Consider the following 18,482-nt stretch of genomic DNA (forward strand, 5'->3'; position numbering starts at 1 on the left):
TGCTCTGGACAGAGCTCCCATAATGGTGGCCAATAGCCTTGCCTACTTCAGTCTGTTTAAGAAATGCAGTTGGTGTTGAGTGTCAATGATAGGTCATAAATTAAGTGAACTCTAAGCAAATTGGTGCTCTCCACTCTCTATACTACAGAGCTATTGACGTGTAGTGGAGGGTGGTCATTCCTAGTCCTCCGGAAGTCCACAATCATCTCCATGTGGAGCCTCAGGTTGTTCCTCTCACACCATTTCATGAGATTAGTCAGAACTGTGAAAGAGAGAAGTTATGTGTAATTTGTTAAGGAGGTGAAGAGGGAATAGACAGGACAAAAGGAATGTTGCTTGACATGCCAAGTCCAGGTTTTTGAAGTGAATCCAATGTCACAGAGTGGTCCGATTAACCGGATCCATTCAAGAGAGAGAAAACAAAGGGACGTGAGTTGTGGTGGAGTGTTAGTCGTGACTGTGAGCACCGCTGCATGAATAATTCTGACGCAAAGTCCACAGACTTTAACTAGCTTAAACTTCTACATACCAGGTCTCAGTCCACTCCTGGCTCCACATGTCTGGCTGGCTCCTAAAGGGGCCAGCTCATGTCTTTATACGGGCCAGTGATTGACAACCTCCCAGGCTGCCTACCTGCAGGTATATTTGTTGCCCCCTACAGTAGGCTGGGAGGAGTACGGCCAGTGTCGTGGCTGTATCACCACAGTGATTATTGCTGAGGTTGAATGAAAGGAAAAATAAAATGTCAGAAAGAATCAGTGCATTAAGCAGTGTCTGTAAAGTAAAAGCAAATCAGTATTCGAAGTAAACTAAGGGTAGAATCGGCCAGTTTTAAACTGAAAGAATGGAGTTACTGAAGTTGTTGAATTTAATACGGAGGTTGCAATGTGTCCAGAGGAATTTTTTTTTAATGAAATTAACTTTATTTACAATATAGTATGTTAGAAGTTGATTCAGGCCATTGAAACCTGTGCCACCTCTATCACCCAGTTAACTGAGGGTGCGAAGAGATTAAAGCTCCTGGGGTGGTCATGGGGAGTACGTACAAATTCCTTACAAAGAGCACTGAATTCGAACCTGGGTTGCTGGTGCCGTAATAGCATTGTGCCTACCACTACACTAACCGCACAGCCTCTGCCTACAACAGGCTTCATGGAACTGGTCCAGGAGCCACTGATGGAGAGGTCAGAGTGAGAGATGAGGAAGCGTAAGTGCCTGAAAGCTCAGGGTTGCCGACAGGATGTGCCGCACCAACTGGTCACTTCAAGTATACATCGTTTCTCGTGTAGAGGAGATTGAACAGTGAGCATTGAATGCAGCACAGTAAATCAGAAGAAATGAAATTGAATTGCTTCTTGAAAGTACTGCTGGGTCCTCAGAAGGTAGGACAGGACAAGTTAGAAGATCAGATATTGGGTCCATTGCTATCTTTTGGGAAAGTCCCGTGAGAAGGGGAGGTGGCTGGACCAGGGAGTCGCAAGAGTGCAGACCCTTTGGGAAGATGAAAGAGGAGTAGGATTACTTAGTGATTTGATCTCTTTGATGGGGGTTGGAAGGCAAGGGCCAGGTGAAACCTATGGTTGCTGTGCTAAGAAGATGGGATGAGATGCAATGACGGTCAAGCACAAGTCAGAAAAAGGCAAGACATTTCAGAAGTAACCATGCTTAAAGATTCATCAGTGGAATAGATGTGTCAGAGACAGAGGGACAAGGAGAATGGAATGGGGTGCTCACGGTAAAAAGGGCAGGAGAAAGTGGAGTTGAGAAAGCTGTGAGAGATTGTGAGTTGGCAATGGATATCAGTTAGGAACTTGTTCCTTGAGGTGGAGATAAAGGAAGAATGCAGTAAAAGGGAAGATCACTTAAAGGTGAGAGCAGGATTGAAATTGCTTGCAGAAACCATGACATTATTCCAGTTCACCAGGAGAGCAGGAAGCAACAAGGACTGAGTTGGATTGAAAGAAAGACACAGCTTTTCAATGTGTTCAAAGGTACATTTTCTGATCCCACAAGTAAGACTGTCTACTGTAAGTTCTCCAAGGCCATGCAACAAGATCAACTTCAAAATAGGTATTTTGAAATGCAAATGCAATATCTTGAAACATTGTCCTACAATGCAGTCTAGACCCTCTCTCCATTGGGATTGTTTTTTTTCTTGACAGGTGCAATCGAATTGGATCTGAACAGGTTTACCCGAGGAGCAAAAACAGCCAAGCTGTGTACAATTGAAATGGCGACGGATGAATCTTCTTTCCCCATGGTCTCCATTTTTAAGCAGAAGAGAGTGAAGGGATGGTGGCCATTTGTCGCCAGAAATGAAAATGATGAAATGGAACTTACAGTAAGAAGTCTTTGTTTTGGAGTTCAACCATGTCACTTATCAGGCAAAAGAGATTGCATCTTACAAATCAAAGAGTTTTATTTGAGTTAGAAAAATGATGTTTGGCTTATGAGGACTTCAGAAAAAAATGCTCAGTTGATCCAGAAAATCAAGAAGGGATCTGAGGCATGTCAGTGAGATGTTTTTAAAAGTGGTTTGGTGACAGGAGTCAGAAAGTAGTTTTTTCTAACTGTATATCTTTAACAATTGGTGGGTAGATAGCAGGAATCAGTGCTGAGACCTTTGTTGTTTGTAATAGAGAGAGTGACCGAGAATAGATTGGAGGCGGTCTGATATAGCTTGCAGACAAATTGGTAATGGGTGGAGTCGAAGATGGCAGGAAGGTTGTCCCAGGATGCAAATAGATCCAGATCAGCTAGAAAGTCAAGTAGAGCTGGGGCAGATGGAATTTTGTCCAGACAGGTGTGAGGTAATGAATATTGGATATTCAAATTCAGGTAGGACCTGACAGAGTAAACAACAGACATTAGGAATGTTGATGAGCAAATCCATAGGTCCCTGAAAGGTGGAGATTACTGTAAATCAGGCAGTCAGTAGGCTGCATTCACAGATTAACAAATCATCAAGAGGAGCATATTGTTCTGGTCACTGCAGGACGGACAGGGTGGCTACAGAGAGAGTGGAGAAGAAATCCATCAGGTCGTTGCTTGGAATGGAGTAAAAAGGAGACATTGGAAAGGCTTGGTTTACTCTAGAATGTGAGAAGCTGAGAGATGACCTTTTGGAGGTTGATAAAATGATAAGGGACATGAATAGGATCACAAGTTAAATGTGAGTGGAGAGAAAGATCATCTGGTGGAGAATTTCCTCATTCAGAGTGCACTGAGTTATTTGAAAGGAAATACCAGAGGAAACGATAGAGGATACAGTTACAATCTTTAAAAGGCATGAGATAGGAGTAGCATAGAAGTATCAAGCCTCATGCAGACACATGGGACTAGAGTTGGTATATGTCATGCTCCGTGCAGACAAGGAGGGCTAAATTTCTGGTCCTGTTTGATACATTGAATGTGTGATGCTGGTTCTCTTTGAAGAGAGCAATAAAAGAATCCTGTTATTACATTATTAATTTACAAACTGAAACCTATGTTAAGATTTTATATTAACCCTTTGGACTCAGTGTCCCAGTTTTCAGGGACTACCAACAAGTGCATATACTCCATGCCCCCATTTTCCAGGACTGGTTTTATATCCAATCACCAGTTGGTTCATACTGGAGTTTAATCAAGGATCCAGTCCAGAGTATATATTATGAAAAGTTAAAAAATGGTCAGACTCCAAAGAATTAAAGTGTGACCGAAGGTAAGAGGATAATCTCTGTACAAGATACTCCAAGAAAAATGTAGAGACTTTGTAAACGGGTGCCAAAGGGATTTACCAGGATGCTGCCTGGATCAGATGATGTGAGCTCTATGAGATTTCACAAACTCGAGATATTTTGTCTGGAGCATTGCAGGCCAAGGAGAGATGTAATAAGTTTATGAGAGGCATGGATAGGTAACCAAAATGTCACATCCATGAGGATATTTTTTTAATGTGGGGTGTGGGAAGGGAAGTTTTCTTACACAGAGAGCAATAGGTGTCTGGAAGGGGCTGCCAGCGTTCATGGTGGAGGCAGATACAATAGGAGTGTTCAAGACATATGAATATGCAGGAAATAGATGGAGCTGTATCGCATTGCAAGTTAGGTAAAATATCAACAAATCTCCATCCTCTATGATTAGAACTGTAAATTCTGCAAGACTCTTAATTTTCAGCCAACAGCAGCTCTATTATTTGCTCCAGTGGTTCAAAAGAACTGTGTGTTTTGCTAGTGGGAAAGCACTTATCAATGTAATATGTTGTAATTAGCACAAGTTTTTGTTGGGTCAGGATCTTGGAAGGAATAAATGAAACACGATAACATAGTGGCTGTGCACGAAGATGTCTGGTGCACTCCAAATCTGACTCATTGTAATTCTGTTTTGTTTTTATCAGCACCTTCATCTGCAACTAAGTGGTGACATTTGAAAATAACTTAAAATATCAACCCCTCAAACATTAAATAAGCAAATGATGCAATCTAATCTCATGCAGATGTTCCTATGTTCACAAACAGAAACAAAGAAACTTTGGAATGGGCAGGTTGGTGTGGAGTAATAGTCTCAGTTTGAGTAGAAGAATAATCAGTCATGAAAGATTGGAAGAGAATTTTGACCACATATGACTTGTTTTTAATGTAGAGAGCGTATTACCTCACTGGCAGCAAATTGTTGCAATCACCTGTAGTGCGGTCTCTCTGGGCACGTGATTCCAATATAAATGTGGAGGCGACAATGAAAGTCATTGCATACTTCAAACCATTTTCTTTTCAGGGTAAAGTCGAGGCTGAGCTGCACTTGTTGACGGCAGAGGAAGCCGAGAAGAGCCCTGCAGGCCTGGCTCGAAATGAACCAGAACCTCTGGAGAAGCCAAAGTAAGTCTTGTGCGGTTCCTGGCTCCGCAATCTCACTAAAAATGACAGCTGCTGTTTGAGGAATGGGAGGGAGTAGGCAGTGGGAGCAGAATTAAGATTCAAATTGCAAGAGTAATCTCTCTATTACAAACAACAACAAAGAGAAAGTATGACTATAATGTGAATGTTATTTTGCATTACTAATGGAGTTATTTGGGAGAGAGAGAGATGAGCAATTTTTCCAACATAGTCTGTGCCGAGCATCAATCACCCACGAGCACTAATCCCCACAATCCCAGGCCAGAGATACTCCTGTATACTTAGGACAATTTATTGCAGTCACTTTCCTTGCACATTTTGTGGAGGGAGAGAGACCACCCAGTGAACTGAGGCAGTCAAACAAAGCCTGCAACTTCCAAACAGACAGTAGTAGCCTTGGCCAGGATCAAATGGGGTCTGCCAGCCCACAGGCCATTTTGGTTGTTTATACTTCAAATAAAAGAGCCAAAAAACTTGAAAGACCAGGAAAAAGAAATGATTCAGATATACTAGGCTAGATATGTAAAAAATCAGCATTTATCATAAAGCTTGGAGGCTCTGAGCTCACTGACAATTATTCCTTCATCAGTGATCCAAGCAGCAGAGCTTTCAAATCCTTCGTTCAGGTAAAAATATGTTTAATGAATATCTCTGATGATCAGAGAGTCAGTGTACAGTGGAAAGAACTTTTGCCCTGTATCATGCCTGGCTCCTGCTTTTAAGAAGCTGTGCATAGATACCAACAATGTTCCTGTTCTGTTTGCACACTTACCATCAGATAGGTTGGATGTCATTTCCCAAGCAAGTTGACATGTACCCAACAGCAGTGATAAAGATTAGTCCAGAGTAGTATTTAAAATATTTTTAATTATTAACCAACAATTATATAACACCTAAACTAAATTTATATACAATTACTAACTCTAACTATGTGTGAATATATTGGTGCGTGTGGACTACCCCAAGCCACTACAGCTCAATTCTGGGAAGGCCGTTCCAAGTTCATAAATTCAATAACGAGACATGGGTTTGAAATTGATGTGACACACAGGCTTTAAATCAGTGCTTTTCAACATGCCTCCCTCACCCCCACATTCCACTTTAAGTAATCCCTATGCTGTAAGTGCTCTGTGATTAGTAAGGGATCACTTAAGGTGGTTTGTGAGTGGGAAGGTTGAGAATCACTGCTCTAGACCCAATTGTTGCTGAAATATTTTGCTGGAGAAAAATTGTTATTGGCCCATTTCCTTTGGAGTTATGAAACCGTGCACATAACGAGTCAATTAGGTTCGATTAAAACATTGGTTTTCACACTTATTCTTTCCACTCACATACCACCTTAAGCAATCCCTTACTAATCACAGAGCACATGGCATCTCCTTTGTGGGATTGAGAACCCCACTTGGACTCATTGTGTGGTTATCGACAGAATGTGGGTTTTTTTTTGGGGGGTGGGGGGAAGAGTTAAAAAACCACTGCTTTAAATGATTGAGACTCCAACTTAGATGGAAGGAGCAGTTGATGAATTAGGTGAAAGACTGCGGGTGACAGAAGGTTGATTAACTCACAAATACCTTCTTCAGCAATTAGAGAACCCATTTTATGGGTCAGTCAAAGCGGTTTCTCATCCTTCAGTAAGCAAAAGGAGGAAATCTGACAATTCTGTCTATAACCACACAATGAGGCCATGTGGGTTTCTCAATCCCACAAAGGAGGTTGAAGAGATGTTTCTCTTGTGCTGCCTTCTTAAAATGGCCTCTTGAACAAAATGTGTAGTCTTTTTAAGAAGTTGGTCACATGGTCTCTGCTTCAGGGCTTCTCTGTGCAAAATGTATCAAGTAAAGAACATGCTATTGCCGAAGCCTGCTGCAAGTTCACAGTCACTTTCCAAAACCTGCAGGCTTTTGCTAAATCTCGTCTCTCTTAGAAGCAAATAAAATTAACCAGAAAATGGGGGACATCACAATGTGCAGGTGATGAAAGGAAGCAATAGGATATGGTACAGTACACTGGTCACATTTTAAGTCAAAATACTCAGCAGATCAGGCCATTCTGGAAAGGAACACGGTATATATTTTGGGGTGAACATCCTTCATTTGAAATTGGTCTAAGATGTCTTGTGTGTCTATATATAGTGCTTAAATTCTCTGATATTTCTTTTCCTATGGTTTTACTCCTTTTCATTCTTTTTCTGCAGTCGTCCTGACACCAGCTTTATCTGGTTTATGAATCCTCTAAAATCTATCCGATATTTCATCTGGCACAATTATCGGTGGCTCCTTCTGAAGATCCTAGCCTTTCTCCTGCTTCTCCTTCTATTTGGTCTATTCCTTTACTCCATGCCTGGTTACCTAGTGAAGAAGATGCTTGGAGCATAGTGATGTGAACATGGTAGATCTCTCCACTGTTTACTTTCACTCTGCATGTATTACTATGTCTGCTTATTATCTCTCTCACAGAGGACTAATCCTTGTTTCTCTTTAATGATTCTTTCAACAGTCGGCCAGACACATCATTTATATGGTTCCTCAACCCACTGAAATCCATCAAATACCTCATCTGCACTCGATACAAGTGGCTCATTGTGAAGATTGTTCTGGCTTTACTGCTGGTGATCATGATTGGCCTGTTCCTCTACAGCATGCCAGGTTACATGGTGAAGAAGCTGCTTGGAGCATGATTTGCCGCACCTCTGATTACCTATGACAGATGATGCTTTCAATGAATTCTCAGTGTGTGAGGTTTGGGAGACGAGGATACAACAATCACGGCCTGTTTACTCAAACCCAACCTCTTTATTTTGCGTGCAGTGTCCCACTGTTCAGGATCTAAGTTGAAACATTCTTAAATGTCTCATTTTTTTTTTTAAGTACATTTTGCTTGCATGAACTCAATTTGTCAAAGGTTACATGGCTACTAATTCTGTGGAGTAGTTTCCCAAAATATCTTTTGTACATTTCGACCAATGCATGTTGTCTACTTGATAAACTGGAAATGATCCATCTATTTCTTGCAATTCTGTGACCCTTGTCTTTACAATTTCTGACCACATCAAATAGAGAGAGAGAATCTTCAACCCCGGCTCGGTTAATTTTTCAATCATAATTCATTTGCTTGAAAGATTGACATTTCAGGCTTTTTCAGCTGTTACATTAAAATTGCATTTACTCTTCCACAGGGTGAAATTGCCCCTTTGGAATCACTGAGTGTCTGTGGATTCGCATCAAGTGCTCCCTTCCAGCCACAGACTTCAGTCTATAAACCGATACAATCACAAAGCCTTCAGTGCCATTGTGAGTCCCTCAACGCCATCTCACATAGACCTTCAGCTGGAATCGAGCAGTCCGATGTGAGTCCTTGCCTCAAGTCGCCAATCACCCTCGTGTTCTTCAGCTACACAGCCCTCACTGGTCTGCTATCCGAGTCACTGTCCCTTAGGTTAGTCTCCTCTGCTTTTCCTTCTCAAACAGGAGCAGTCACCTTTTTTCTGGTGCCCTGCGACAGTCCTCTCAAAGGCACAGGATTTTAAAAACAAAACACCATCATCTCCTTAAATAGGCCATTTGAACCCTGCAAAGGAGTGCTGCGTCTCCTCTCTCTGTGGAAACGCTGCCATTACATCACCATGAGGAATAACATTTTCGCACTAGTTTACCACTTTACATTTGCACCCTTTTTAAGGTTTTTCCCTCATTATCTACTACAATAATTTACTTAAAACAATCTGACCTCATTTACATATCATGAATTTAAATTTCAGTATTCATAAATGTGCTATCAGCCATTTAAAACAAGGATTACATAGGCATTTCCTCACTACTGTATTGCAAATCTATTGGACTCTCCTGTTCCCAAGCCAGCAGTCTTCTAATGTTTTGAATGTATCAGATGACATTCTTCTCAGGTCACATTGCATCCAACAAAAGCTTATTGCAGCAATTGGTTTGGTGGCAAGTTCATTAAGTGAATGGTCAAATCTTCAAAAGCCTAAACAAGCATGTAATTTCCTTGAACCCCAGGCTAAAAGACCATCAACTTCCCAAGAACTCCAAACAAAAATATTCAATAGATATTCATTAGATCATGATCAGATAGATGCCATTTTGTCCAAGACTACATTTACAATTTTATCTTTTATCAACTTTAAAAAAAATTATGTTCATGACATTGCACTTTACAAAGCTGATTGCCCTCTTGTAAATGGCAGACAGCATCCACTTGATAATTTTCATGTTCTTCCTGCTTGATAACTGGTAGTTAGCTATCATACTTTTCTCATTATTTACATGGTGAAAGTACAATTTAATGTCCACAATATTTAAGTTCAAGTTCTGCTTTCTCTTTTAAGGACCTTCGTGTAATTACATTTTTTGTTTCTGATGTGAGAACAATGCAATTAAATATTACTATTTAAAATAAAGTTTTGAAAACAGCTGCAGGGACACCCCATCGACTTCAAATACACTTATCTCAAGATTGTTCATTTGTTGAATCCTGCACTGAAGGGATTACCTTGTCAAGCCAAGTTTGTCCTTTGGCTTTCAGAACAATTACAGGTCACCTTTTAAAATGTATAAAATTCTTCAAGAGCTTGTCAGGTTCATTCTTTCTCAAGTACAGTAAAACCCCTAGTATCCAGCACCTATGGGGATTAGTAGATGCTAGATAAGTGTATTTTCTGGTTGCTTGAAACTTACTCTTAGAATGCTCAACTAATACACCAGCATTAAGAATAAACAGTTTACATTTTTTTAAAAATGCTATATGGTACCTGCATGGAGCAAACTTCACTTGCATGAATATAAAAACCTTAAAGCAGTCATATTCTTTGAAAACATTTAACCATTTCTGCAGTTCCCCACCCTCCACGGAGCCACCTGAAAGACAAACAATAGCATTATAGATGATAAATTTGGGGGAAGGGGTCACCCCAAAGGTGAGCAGCATCAACAGTGCTGTTTCACATAACTTTATTCAAACTGCTGCTGAGAGCAGAGGCCCAACCAAGGCACCCTGCAGGCTGAACAGTTGCTCAAATTTTCATCAAAGGTTTAAATTTAGACATAGAGCATGGTAACAGGATATTTCAGCTCACGTCTGTGCTGCCCAATTAACCTAAATAAACAGTGGAAGGAAATGCGGAAAACCCACACAGACAACAAACTCCTTACAGACAGCGCAGGATTCGAACCCTGATCCCAATCACTGACGCTGTAAAGGCATTGTGCTAATCGCTACACCAACCATACATTTGTGTTACTTCAAAGAATATTTACTTACACATTTTTAAACTTACATATTTTTAACCTTTTATTTTATTCTTATTTATTTCCCTCTTTTTTTGCAAATTGCTCAAGACCTGCTGAAATTCCAGATACCATAAGTTTTTATAGTATCTCAAACCATTCAATAATCATAACAGATGGCGGAAATTAAATCTTACCCAGGCAACATGTTCACGTTCTTTAAGCAAATGGGCCAGCCAAGTTTGTTAACATTGGATAGCATTGAAATTGTGCTTTGCATGACCTTTCTCTGGTAATGCAGTAAAGGTAAAACAGCATCCATAATCTTATTAATGGCAGTATCAGATGTTATAGACCTTCTGCTTCCATTTGTATTTCCCACTTTATTATCAAAGTTGCACTAGATGAGATATCTTTGGAGACTAGTGTTGTTCATTTCTAAATTCCATGGCCTTCAAAATAAAATGCAAAACTATTTATTTCCCCAGTTCACGTTTGCACCTTGGTTTCCCTTGCAACACTATGTTCCAACACTTCACAACTGGTCTGTTACTAATTTCATCAGCTTGCAGAATGTCCTCCAATCACTTCTTGAGACCTCTGAACTACAGCCAATGCCCTTTTTAAAAGCTCACTGTGTTCACAGTAATCCTTACACCTCCAGTCACCAAAGGTAATGAATACCAAGCTCAACTTCAGTCATCAGCCCAAGAACCATTTCTTTAAGCAGCACATTTCATGAAGCAATGTCTCTTTGCAGACATGATTAAAAAGGTTAAAGGACTGTTTGGCGTGTGAAGTTCCTGTCTCAGTTAACTCACAGCTTCTGATCTCCACCCAGAAAACATTGCAAAAAAAAACTCAAAATTCATTTTCATTTCTCAGCAATCTTCTTTGAATAGTTTTCAAGTTGCATTACTATAGAACAAATCACGCATGGAAAGAGATTAATAACAGATTAAAAAAAACATTAAATAACACTCACATTTCCATATAATCTATTATTTGGTAACAAAGTCCAATCAACCAGACAACCCCACCCTGTCTTTGGGCAACAAAATGCAGTAAATGTGCACAAGGCACTCCAGAACCCAGGTTCAGTCCACTGTAAACTCTCATACATCCCTGAATGCTTGTTTAAGGATTCATCTTGCCTGTGGGAAGTTTTTCTTCATGGCTTATTTATCCTCAAGATTAAATTGCATCACCTGCGTTGGTGGAATCTCAAGCTCATTGTTTACCTAAGGGGTTAAAAAAAAAACAATATTTTCAGTAATAAGTTGACATTATTGCTGGTCTGTGGTAGCCTTTTGTTCATAAACAGCTAGGGATTCCATTTTCTGCACCATCTGAAAACCCAGATCAATGAGAATACAAAATGCAACAGAATACAATAAAATCCCTGGTATCCACCACCTGTCTTCTTTGGCTTGGCTTCGCGGACGAAGATTTATGGAGGGGGTAAAAGTCCACGTCAGCTGCAGGCTCGTTTGTGGCTGACAAGTCCGATGCGGGACAGGCAGACACGGTTGCAGCGGCTGCAGGGGAAAATTGGTTGGTTGGGGTTGGGTGTTGGGTTTTTCCTCCTTTGCCTTTTGTCAGTGAGGTGGGCTCTGCGGTCTTCTTCAAAGGAGGTTGCTGCTCGCCAAACTGTGAGGCGCCAAGATGCACGGTTTGAGGCGATATCAGCCCACTGGCGGTGGTCAATGTGGCAGGCACCAAGAGATTTCTTTAGGCAGTCCTTGTACCTTTTCTTTGGTGCACCTCTGTCACGGTGGCCAGTGGAGAGCTCGCCATATAACACGATCTTGGGAAGGCGATGGTCCTCCATTCTGGAGACGTGACCCACCCAGCGCAGCTGGATCTTCAGCAGCGTGGACTCAATGCTGTCGACCTCTGCCGTCTCGAGTACTTCGACGTTAGGGATGAAAGCGCTCCAATGGATGTTGAGGATGGAGCGGAGACAACGCTGGTGGAAGCGTTCTAGGAGCCGTAGGTGATGCCGGTAGAGGACCCATGATTCGGAGCCGAACAGGAGTGTGGGTATGGCAACGGCTCTGTATACGCTTATCTTTGTGAGGTTTTTCAGTTGGTTGTTTTTCCAGACTCTTTTGTGTAGTCTTCCAAAGGCGCTATTTGCCTTGGCGAGTCTGTTGTCTATCTCATTGTCGATCCTTGCATCTGATGAAATGGTGCAGCCGAGATAGGTAAACTGGTTGACCGTTTTGAGTTTTGTGTGCCCGATGGAGATGTGGGGGGGCTGGTAGTCATGGTGGGGAGCTGGCTGATGGAGGACCTCAGTTTTCTTCAGGCTGACTTCCAGGCCAAACATTTTGGCAGTTTCCGCAAAGCAGGACGTCAAGCGCTGAAGAGCTGGCTCTGAATGGGCAACTAAAGCGGCATCGTCTGCAAAGAGTAGTTCACGGACAAGTTTCTCTTGTGTCTTGGTGTGAGCTTGCAGGCGCCTCAGATTGAAGAGACTGCCTCTTCAATCCACCACCTATAAGGGATTGGTAGATGACTGATAAGTGTATTTTTCAGATGCTTAAGGCTTATTCTTAAATGCCTAATTAATACACCTGCATTAAGAATAGAAAGTTTAAAAGACAATAATACACTACTTACACAGAACAAATTTCACTTGCATGAATATATAAACTTAAAGCATTTTATTTAAAATATATTCTTTGAAAACATTTAACTGTCATTGCATCTGCAAGTTCCTCCACGGAGCTGCCTGAAAGATGAACAATAACATTATAGATACTGTAATTAATACCCCCTTCCCTCCCCATGGTGAGCGGCATCAACCAGCTCTTCATCCTGGTTGACACCATTGCTGTTTCACACAACTGTTCATTCAAACAGCTGCTACGAGTAAAGCAGGCCAACTCACTCTGCTGGCTGAATATTTGCTCCCATCTTCATCAAACATTTTGCGCTAATTCAGAGAGCATACATTTAATTTTACAATTTTAAACTTACATTTTTTACCTATTATCTTGTTGATTTTTTTTTTGCTGGTTGCTTGAGGCTGCAGTGTCGCTTGAATTCCGGATACCAGGGCCCTTTCATTTCCTTTCAAAATCAAACCGGTCAGAAATTCCTATTCATTTTTTAAACAATTCAATCCTATCCTGTTACTGTCATCGGAAAGCAGGATGATTGATTGTACTTTGTTCAATTGCTGACGCAGCTGCAGTCACTTCATGACCACAGCAGTCAAGTTCCCCTTAAAGTCCTATTTGATTCTCACTTGCAAATTAAATTCTGGTTTCTTCAACAACACTGAATTAATCTCTCAAATAGCCATCTGACCATTGAAAATTCATCTTCATGACACAAATCTAATCAGTACAAGCTTTTTCTTGGTATCAACTAGGTACAAGCAATAAATACAAATTTTATCAATTCCACAGTGATACTAATTACAATATATTATTGTATTTGCCATCCTTGAGGAAAAGACAATACCGACAAGATCTTGAAGTGCAATGTAACACAGGAGAAAGAAAATGGGCCTCATAATACTGCAGTTGGCAAAGCTAAATGGATCGCACTTGAGATGTGAACAATGACTCATCTCGTGAATGAGCATTCTCCAGCAAATGGAGGTCATTTGAATTTCAAATGTTTTCACATACTGTACAACTCTTGATAATTTGAAATCAGATTCCCAGAAATCCTCACTTATCTGAATTTTTTTTTCAGAGCAGAATTGAAAAAAAATTCACTTAACATGAAATTAGAATGACAATTGTCCTCGTTTCAGGAAACTCCCCTTTCTTGGTCCATTTCTTCTTTACCTTCCCCTCTTGACTTTTCTCTCCAATCCTTCTCAAACTGTGTGCCACTGTCTCCCAGCCACAACCAGTCAGAAGAATGCCTTGTCCCAGCATTATCAAGGAGAGCAGTCTCCAGATGGGCTCAGTGGTCTTCCCTCCCTCCTCAGCACATCAGACACCGACTTCAAATCCCTTTGTGTGTGTAGGGAGGACTATGGGAATATTTGGAGACTGGACTCTGGCGTCAGGAGCCCCCCAACTCACCAACGAGTATTCCACCAGCTCAGGAAACCTCCCCAGGGATCAACGGTGGATTCGTGTCAGGCAGCGGCGGGTGGGTTCGTCTTAGTTATCGGCAGCGGCCAGCATTTTTTTGGTGAGAATTAAATTTTAATGTTTAAAAAGCCTTCCCTTGTCGTTTAAACATTGATACAAGTGATTTGCAGTTGCTACTGGGCTGTTTTTAAAAAGTGACCAGTTCTCCAAAAAAAAAACATTTATCCGACATAGACCTGGTCCAACCATTTTGGATAATTAGAGTTGTACTGTATTAGAGTTGATGAAACAACCACAAAATGGATTTCTACTTGTGCAGTATGCTTTCCCTGAGTGCCTATTTACAAATGCAGTCTGTTACCTTCTCACATGCACCTTTGAGTCTTCATTCCATTCCACTTCATCCCCATTTGTCACTCATGCATTTAACATCTGCTTCTCCAATGCTAACACAGTAAATGGTATAAACCAGTGGTTTTCAAACTTTTTCTTTCTACTCACATAGAACCTTAAGTAATCCCTTTGCCTCTGTGATTAGTAAGGGATTGCTTAAGGTGGTATATGAGTGGAAATAGTTATAAAACCACTGGTATAAACTATGACCAATGTTCACTCCAAAACCACAAACTCTGATTGGTCATCTCTTGATGCTTCATTTTCTTCAACCTTCCCTTGTCCTCAATGATGGTTCGCTATGGAATTGCTGTGTTCTGATAAACAAATATGCACTGAATTTGCAAAATGCAAGAGCCACATTTGATAAGCTTCAGATGTTTGAGATCTGCAAGACATGAAGAAACACTACATACATGCATTTACTCTTGCATGCATATTTTGTAAAAAAGTTATACAAATATTAAGAAATGCATGCATGTAGTTTTTAAAATGGTATTTGTATTAGTTTCAATTCTCAAAAAGTATACATACATACCAAATATTTTCAAAACCTCACTGATTTCTGTGAAAATTTCTGCCCAAGTAGTAGAGACTGCCTCATTAAATATATTTGAGATACAGCAAGACATATTTTAAGATATAGGGGATTTAAGATTTAAGGGGGAAAGGCGGAGCTGGGTCAAAGGCCAGATCAGCTGTGATCTCACTGAATGAGGGATCAAACCAGATGGACAACTCCTGCTCCTATTTCTGATGTGTTCTCTTCAAGAACAATGCTGCCACTGATCTCTGCAGACATCTGCAGCCGAGTGCACATCTGCCCGGAGGACTGACCTTTGAATCGAACAAGGGTTTGTATCAATTCCTCAGGGTTCCCTTCGGTGTCACAAATGGTGTTGCGGTCTTTCAGCGAGAGATGGACTGGATGATAGACCAGAACAGCCTAACAGCTACATCTGGCCAATGTCACCATCTGCGGCCACAACAGTAACCTTGAGAAATTCTTCCAAATGGTGAAACGGCTGAATCTAACCTACAATTTTGAGAAGTGTCTCTTCTTGACCACTCACCTCGCAATCCTCGGGTGTGTGGTAGAAAACAGGGTGGTAAAGTCAGATCCTGACCGTATGGCCTTCTCATGGACCTTCCATCACCCCAAACCCAGAAGGCACTCAAACGCTGCCTGGGATTTTTTCCTACTACGCCCATGGGTCCCACAGTACGCTGACAAGGCTCGACCACTCAAGTCCACCTCCTTCCCTTTGTCAGCGGAAGCCAGAGCAACCTTCGACAGCATAAAGTCGGATATTGCCACGGCCACTCTGCATGCCCACTATACCCTTCCAGTAGAGAGCAGGGTGTCTGACTTTGCACTGGCAGCCACCTTAAACCAGGCCAGTAGGCCTGTCACCTTTTCTAGGACCCTCCAGGGTCCAGAAAGCCAACACTCCTCTGTCGAGAAGGAGGCCCAGGGCATTGTAGAGGCCATACGTCATTGGAGACACTATCTCATTGGCAGGTGCTTTACACTGCTGACTGACCAATGCGCAGTCTCATTTATGTTTAGCAACAACCAGCAGGGTAAGATCAAAAATGACAAGATTGCCAGGTGGAGAATCGAACTCTCTACCTTCAACTACGACATTCTGTACCGGCCTGGCAAACTCAATGACCCGCCTGATGCCCTTTCCCATGGGACATGTGCCAGTGTACAGGATGGACAGGATGCAGAGACTCCATGAGGAGGTCACCAGATTCGCACACTTTGTAAAGGCCCGCATCCTGCCCTATACAGTCGAGGAGATCTGCTTCATGACTTGAGCCTGCCCTGTATACGTTAAGTGCAAGCCCAATTACTTCCGGCCCAAGAGGACCCACGTAATTAAAGCCATCCGGCCCTTCGAACGTCTCAATGTGGACTTCAAGGGGCCCCTACCCAGACATGACCGCCTCCACGGTCATAAACATACTGTACAGCATCTCCGCCATTTTCGGGTACCCCAGTTACATCCACAGTGACCGGGGGTCCTCATTTATGAGTGTGGAACTGAGGCAGTACCTTCTGGAGCACGGTATTGCTTCGAGCAGGACCACTAGCTACAACCCGTGCGGTAATGGGCGGGTTGAAAGGGAGGATGCCACCACCTGGAAAGTGATCATGCTTTCCCTCCAGTCCCACCACTCGCTGACAGGACGTCCTCGCAAATGCCCTACACTCCACCCGGTCTCTATTATGCATGGCCACCAACACTACCCCGCACGAACGCATGTTCTCGTTCCCATGGAAGTCGAAATCGGGAACAACCACATCAGCTTGGCTGATGGTCCCTGGACCTGTCCTGCTGAGATGTCATGTCCGGTACTCAAAAAACAATCCCCTAGTTGACCGGGTAATGCTGTTACACGTTAACCCGCACTATGCTTACATCGAGTACCCGGACGAGTGGGAGGACACGGTCTCGGTGAGGGACCTCACCCAAGCCGGGTCTAACATTGTAACGCTCAACCTCCAACCTCCCTCCAATCCTCACCTAAGTTATATGCCGGGGCAGCGGGACCAGCAGCAGCTCGCGGATGATGACAGCAGTAGACCGGACCAGCATACGGACAATGACGACTGTGGACTAGACGAAACTGCACCCACATTCAGGGATTCCAACGATGACTCTCCGCCAGCTACCCTGATCCCAGTGCCACGGCAATCACCTTGGACAATCAGGCCGCCCGTAACCCCTGCATGCTACACCCCCACCCCCACTTTCCACTCACCCCAGGGTCAGTTCTTAAAGAAGGGTTGAATGTGATATTATGGGATCCTATCACCACTATATATTTGTATATATTTACATATAGTGATAGTGATTGGCTGAGAGCTGTAGCCACACCTACTGGCAGGTCATAAAGGGCTGCACCTAACCAGACCCAGGTCAGTCTGGACCGGTCGACCTCGATGTACGACGCTCCAGTCTTTTGTTAATAAAGGTTTGAGTCAACAAGTCTGAGTTATTTCACGCTCTACAGTCCGAATCAAATACACCATCAATGTGCATTTCAAGCCCAGACACTTGTGCCTGCCAGTCCATTTTCCATATCTCCAAGCATGTTCAGTAAATCTTGTAAGAACACACTAGACTTTCTGTACAGAAATTTTTCTCGTCTCTCACCGATACTGATTCTTTCCATTAAAATAGATGACTTCAAATTTTTATCAATATTACACTTCAGCTTGCAGCAATTTCATCTCCACCGACTGTGCTGCTCAAGGTCTCAAGGAATCCACTGGGCAATGTTTCTTGGACTTTGAACGAATTGCACCTGGCAAATTAATATAAAACTGTTGCAAATGCTCAACAGCATTATTAATCTGAAAAAAAATTCTTCAGATCAAAGAACAGAAGGTCATAAACCATCAACATTTTTAATGCCGCAATAAAACTACTGCAATTTGTATCCGAGCAGTCATGGCGCTAAAATGCAACAACACAAGTGGTCTCATTGGAACTATTCCTTACTTAAGGATGTTCTTTCTGCATGTCCAGTTTGAAAATGTGGAGAAAAAAATGCAAAACTGTGCACAATAAATCACTTACTGTGGAGCATATGTACTGTTGTAATAATAACCTGAACTCCGCATTTTGCTGAGCAAGGCTGCACTTCTCACTGTTTAAGTTTGTTCTTTTGACCAATATTTGGCTGTGAATGAAAAAAAATATTGAATATTGCTCACTCAATATTGCATACATGTGGAGACACATCACCTGCTACACATTAGTAATGAGAATGTAAATCCATAATAGATCAGTTAAGAATTATTCAATAACACTATCCAAGATGGTTATTTTTAAAAAATGTCAATGTACATTTCACCACAAAGTTTAAATTGTTCACTTCACATGAACAAAAAA

At 41.9% G+C, this 18,482-nt stretch overlaps 2 protein-coding genes across 15 annotated transcripts in view; one reads left to right on the top strand and one right to left on the bottom strand.

Annotated features, from left to right (window-relative positions):
- Positions 1–7,890, top strand: part of otofa (otoferlin a) — a 547,981-nt gene extending 540,091 nt beyond the window's left edge. For 9 of the 10 annotated variants that reach the window (XM_069886486.1, XM_069886480.1, XM_069886484.1 and 6 more), the window contains 3 exons: positions 2,163–2,341; positions 4,756–4,856; positions 7,374–7,890. In XM_069886486.1, the coding sequence (XP_069742587.1) occupies positions 2,163–2,341; positions 4,756–4,856; positions 7,374–7,554 (461 nt within the window). In that variant the 3' untranslated portion in view covers positions 7,555–7,890. Of the gene's footprint in view, positions 1–2,162; positions 2,342–4,755; positions 4,857–7,373 lie in introns of those variants that run through there. The other variant, XR_011340468.1, reaches the window with a different exon arrangement.
- Positions 5,664–18,482, bottom strand: part of drc1 (dynein regulatory complex subunit 1 homolog (Chlamydomonas)) — a 92,714-nt gene continuing 79,895 nt past the window's right edge. For 2 of the 5 annotated variants that reach the window (XM_069886493.1, XM_069886489.1), the window contains one exon: positions 17,966–18,270. In XM_069886493.1, coding sequence (XP_069742594.1) covers positions 18,090–18,270 — 181 coding nt within the window. In that variant the 3' untranslated portion in view covers positions 17,966–18,089. Of the gene's footprint in view, positions 11,362–12,719; positions 14,963–17,964; positions 18,271–18,482 lie in introns of those variants that run through there. The other 3 variants (XM_069886490.1, XM_069886492.1, XM_069886494.1) reach the window with 3 other exon arrangements.

The sequence above is a fragment of the Narcine bancroftii genome, chromosome 6, assembly GCF_036971445.1.
Source record: "Narcine bancroftii isolate sNarBan1 chromosome 6, sNarBan1.hap1, whole genome shotgun sequence".
Taxonomy (NCBI): Eukaryota; Metazoa; Chordata; class Chondrichthyes; order Torpediniformes; family Narcinidae; genus Narcine; species Narcine bancroftii.